The sequence below is a fragment of the Arachis hypogaea genome, chromosome 17 (genome assembly GCF_003086295.3).
Source record: "Arachis hypogaea cultivar Tifrunner chromosome 17, arahy.Tifrunner.gnm2.J5K5, whole genome shotgun sequence".
In the NCBI taxonomy this organism is placed as follows: domain Eukaryota; kingdom Viridiplantae; phylum Streptophyta; class Magnoliopsida; order Fabales; family Fabaceae; genus Arachis; species Arachis hypogaea.
This window is the reverse complement of record NC_092052.1, coordinates 127,805,811-127,810,140: the sequence shown is the minus strand read 5'-3', so window position 1 is coordinate 127,810,140 and position 4,330 is coordinate 127,805,811. Positions and strand designations below refer to the sequence as shown.

Here is a 4,330-nt window from a genome sequence, read left to right as displayed (position 1 = left end):
AGAAGGACAGTCGGAGAAGGAATGCCCAGGCCGATTACAATTGCGACAGATTTTTCCCTTTCTGTCGGTGGCAGCAAAGACAGTTTCACTTTTAGAACGAAGCAATCCCAAGCGCGTTTCTTCAGACTTAAGACGAGGAAGAGCATCTTCAAGACTAGGCAAGGGATTCTGATGAAGAAGAGAAGCCCTGACCGGCTCATAGTCATCAGTAAGTGCCATCAGAAATTGGATGAGACGTGTCCGGTTCCGATAATCCTCATATGCCTTAGCATCAGTGGGATCTTTAAGAACAGGCTCACAGGAGGTCAACTGATCCCAAATAATCTCCATTTGAGCAAGAAAATCAAAAACTGCTTGGCCACGTTCTTGCTTAAGGCTATGAAGTTCCTTAAGCAGTTGGTACTGATGAGAGAGATCAGAGATAGTGTAACGTTTCGCCAAATGATCCCATACCTCTTTAGCAGTTTCAAAACGCCCAAATTGTAAGTGAATGCCAGGAGTAGAAGTGTTGCGGAACCAAGTGATAATCTGATGATTTTTACTATCCCAATCTTCCAATTTCTCTGCATAGTCCTTCTCCTTCTCAGCATCCTCCTTGGATTTGGAGGTACCATCTTTGGATACAGTTGGCTTAACAGGACAAGCAATATCACCAGTTACATATCGCCATAATTTTCTCCCTTTAAGAAATCCTCGCATGGCTTCAACCCAATGTGCATAGTTGGAGCCATTAAGAATAACAGGGATAGGCTGAAAGACATCCGGTTTTTCCATAGTAATAGAAGAAATAGCAAAGGAAGAAGAAAACTGCAAATTCGGGGCAGAAAACGAGAAAACAGAGCGCGGAATCGGAAAGAGCTCACCAAAAAACCTTAGGGATGGTCCACTTGGCAGCCACGTCAGCGATGCGTCAGCGCCACGTCAGCAATGCGTCAGCGCCACGTCAGCGGGTGATGACACGTGTCAGCACGGGAGAGGCGGATGGAGACACGCTGGCGCACAGGTGGCACGCGGGTCTCAGGGCGGGTCGGGTCGGGTCGTCGCGGGTCGGGTTGCCCAACCAGCTTACCTTGTGACACGTGGACGCTCCAGGGACGTCCGATCTGCACGAAGATCCAACGGCTGCTGAAGCCTCCGGATGAGAAAGAATGGTGGTCGGCAGCAATGTTCTGACGGCGCGTGGAGGCGCGTGTGGTGGTCGTTGGCGACGATCTTGGCGGCGTTGGAAAGCTGACGGAGAGAAGAACACGATGATACCGGAGGTGACGAACCAAAGCGTCGGAAACAGCTCGAAAATCGCGAGCAAAGAGGCACGGGTGAAAGATCAACCTGGTCGTGACGACGTCTTTAGGCGGCGCGTGGAGGCGCGTCCGGCGGCGGATGGCGACGGTTTTGGTTGCGTTGGAATCACGGCGAGGAGACGAACAAGAAGGGTATGGGGGTGACGAACCAAAGCGTCAAAAAAAGTACGAAAAAGGAGGCCAAAGAACACTGCCGACAAGAAAAAAACAAAGGGGCTATGAACTAATATTCATTGAAAAAAAAAGGACCTAAGCTCTTGATACCATGTTAGAAACAAGAGACTGAGAGAATGATGTGAAAAGTGTATTATTGAGTTGTGTGTCAGGTACAATATACAAGGGGTATTTATAGGTGCTAAATAAATCAAAGTAATAAAGACATAGAATCCTACAATTAATGTACAGATATGCTATATAAATATAGACGATGCTAATTGATCTAAATTGATTCTAATGATTCTAATTGATTCTCTAACATTATCAACTATACACTAATAGCTGTTTTTTTATATATATTTAATTCATTCTTAAGATAAATTTCAGTTTATTATTTAGATATAAGCTTATAGACATACCGGTACAAATAGATGTTACTCTTCATTGAGGAGACATTATTTTATTGTATGTTGTCTTCTCCTTCAACATTGTTATAGTCAGCAATTTTATCAGAAGCTTGATCTGTTTGAATAGTACAACCAAATAACTGAAATGAAGTAGCTCCAGATTTAGTTGAGTTGCTATTAGGGATCTCATCAACGGGAGTCAAATTTGACTTGCTATGTGGTGATAAGTTTTTAGGCTTATGAGTGTCAATATTAAGTTTTGGCAACATAACATTTAACTTTGGTACAATATTATTCTCAAAGGAACTATCAATAGATAGAGAAGGATCAATCGGAAAGAGGGGATAAGTAGCTGCAGAAAATAGAGGATGCCTGGCTCCCTGCATGCTAGCAGAAAAAAGAGTATCATAATTGCTCAACAATGTTTGATTCAGCAGTCCCATTGTTGAATCAGGAATAAAAAATCTTGTAATTGAAGATGAAGATTCTCCCATTTCATTAGTGAATACTCCAGAACCATCTGAAGTTCTGAACCTCTTTGTTGGGAAAAATACTTGAGGAAGTAAAAGTGTCTCAGAAAGAAGTTCCACCTGCCATGGACTGACCGGATTTATATTCTTCAAAATTTCGGATTCATCCCATGTAATCTATAGAAAAAAAGGAAAAAAAAAAAAGAAGCCAACATCAGCTTCAATAAAAAATATTATAAAAAGATATTATCACCAAATCTTTATTTAACCAAAACAATCAGTAAAAATTCATCTATTATTTTTTAACGAACCATGACAATACACAAACAAAAAAAACTCTAGCTTTGCTTTTTTTTTTTTCACAAAATATTACTTATATTTATTTTTTCGCAGGGTAACATGGTTTTTTTAAATTTCAATTGATTAAAATTATTACACAATCAATTGAATTTCACAAAACAACAAAAATACGATAATACAATTGATTAAAATTTACACGTAATTAAAGTTTTTGATGTATTTAATGGATTAGTATGATACTATATATATATTAGTTTAAAAAACTCATATTTTTAGGTAAAGTAATGTCATTTCTATTTTTTATTTCAACAACTATGTCATATAAATATGATGTCTTGTCAATTATATTTTATTTTATATAATTAATTTATTTATAAAAAATATTTTGTTTGCATTCTATTTATATGTTTACATATATTAATGTTATTTCCATTTTTTTAAGGTAGCGTTTGTTTTGAAGTATTGATACAGAGATTGGAAGACTGAGATTCAATATCATATTTGTTAGTTCAGAGATTGGTACTAAAATTTCTGTGTCTGTTCTAAAATTTCAATATTTCAATATCTCCAAAAAGTAAGGATACATGGGACTCAAATTTTTAGAGATGGAGACTGAAACTTTAATAACATTTTATACATAAAATATCCTCATTTCAATTAATTAATTCCAATTTATCCTTCGTGCAAATTAAATTAGAGTTTTATTCTTGTTTTAATTTCTGTCTCCCACTTTGCACCAAAGAGAATATTGAGATTTATTTCAATCTCTGTCTCTTAGTCTCTATCTCTCACTCTCTCCACCAAACGCTACCTAAATGTTCATGACATAAATTGATATTTTTTAATCTTTAATAAAAAAAATTAATTTTCTACTATTTTTTAGAGTAATGTATTTTGCATTGATTAACCATTGGAATAGAATTCTCTACAAAATTAGAATTCTATTCTAATTAGAATTCTCTACAAAATTAGAATTCTATTCTTATTTTGGTATAAAAAATAAAATAGTACTAATTTCAATTCTAACGAGATTTCAATTCTCATGTTAAAGTTATATACAAATCAGACTAAAATAGATCTAATTTCTAATTTCATTTGATTTGTTCTTCTTCGTATATTAAATATTAAAAATTAAAAATTATATTTTAAATAATATCTATATATACTTTTAATACATGACCAAGACGGTCATAACTACTAAAATAAGGAATTGCAAAATAAAAAAATTCTATTCACTAACCTCGATTTTGGAATCAAAACAATCCATTATTTCCTAAAAGACATAAGATGAAAAAGACTCTTTTATGAACTAATTGATTGGATTTATGTGGATTACGATTACTACAACGATAAAGATCGCCTAACAATAAATAAAAATTGGATATTGAGGAGATGGATAAACGATGAAGAAAAATTAGATATTAAGGAGATGGATAAATGATGAACAAATTGATAATGAGGGAGATTGATAAACGATTACAATTGTAAAATTGGATAATTAAAAAATAAATCGACGATAGATTATTCACCAATTATTAATATTAGTATTGAAAAAGATAAGATTATGATATCTAAAAAATTGAGATAGAATTTTAAAGATAAGATTAGGGATGGAAGTGAGTCAAGTCAGCTCATGAGCCAACTCGAGCTCGACTCGTTAATAGCTCGATAAGCTAAACTCGTGAGCTAGTGAGCC

The 4,330-nt window shown here is 35.1% G+C and overlaps 1 protein-coding gene across 1 annotated transcript; it reads right to left on the bottom strand.

Moving 5' to 3' along the window:
* Nucleotides 1-1,917: 1,917 nt before the first annotated feature.
* Nucleotides 1,918-3,901, bottom strand: LOC140180759 (auxin response factor 17-like). The gene is made up of 2 exons (XM_072222052.1): nucleotides 3,875-3,901; nucleotides 1,918-2,511 (listed from the first exon to the last, which is right to left on the bottom strand). The coding sequence occupies exons 1-2, from the start codon at nucleotides 3,899-3,901 to the stop codon at nucleotides 1,918-1,920; spliced, it is 621 nt and encodes a 206-aa protein (XP_072078153.1).
* Between the last annotated feature and the right edge of the window lie 429 nt (nucleotides 3,902-4,330).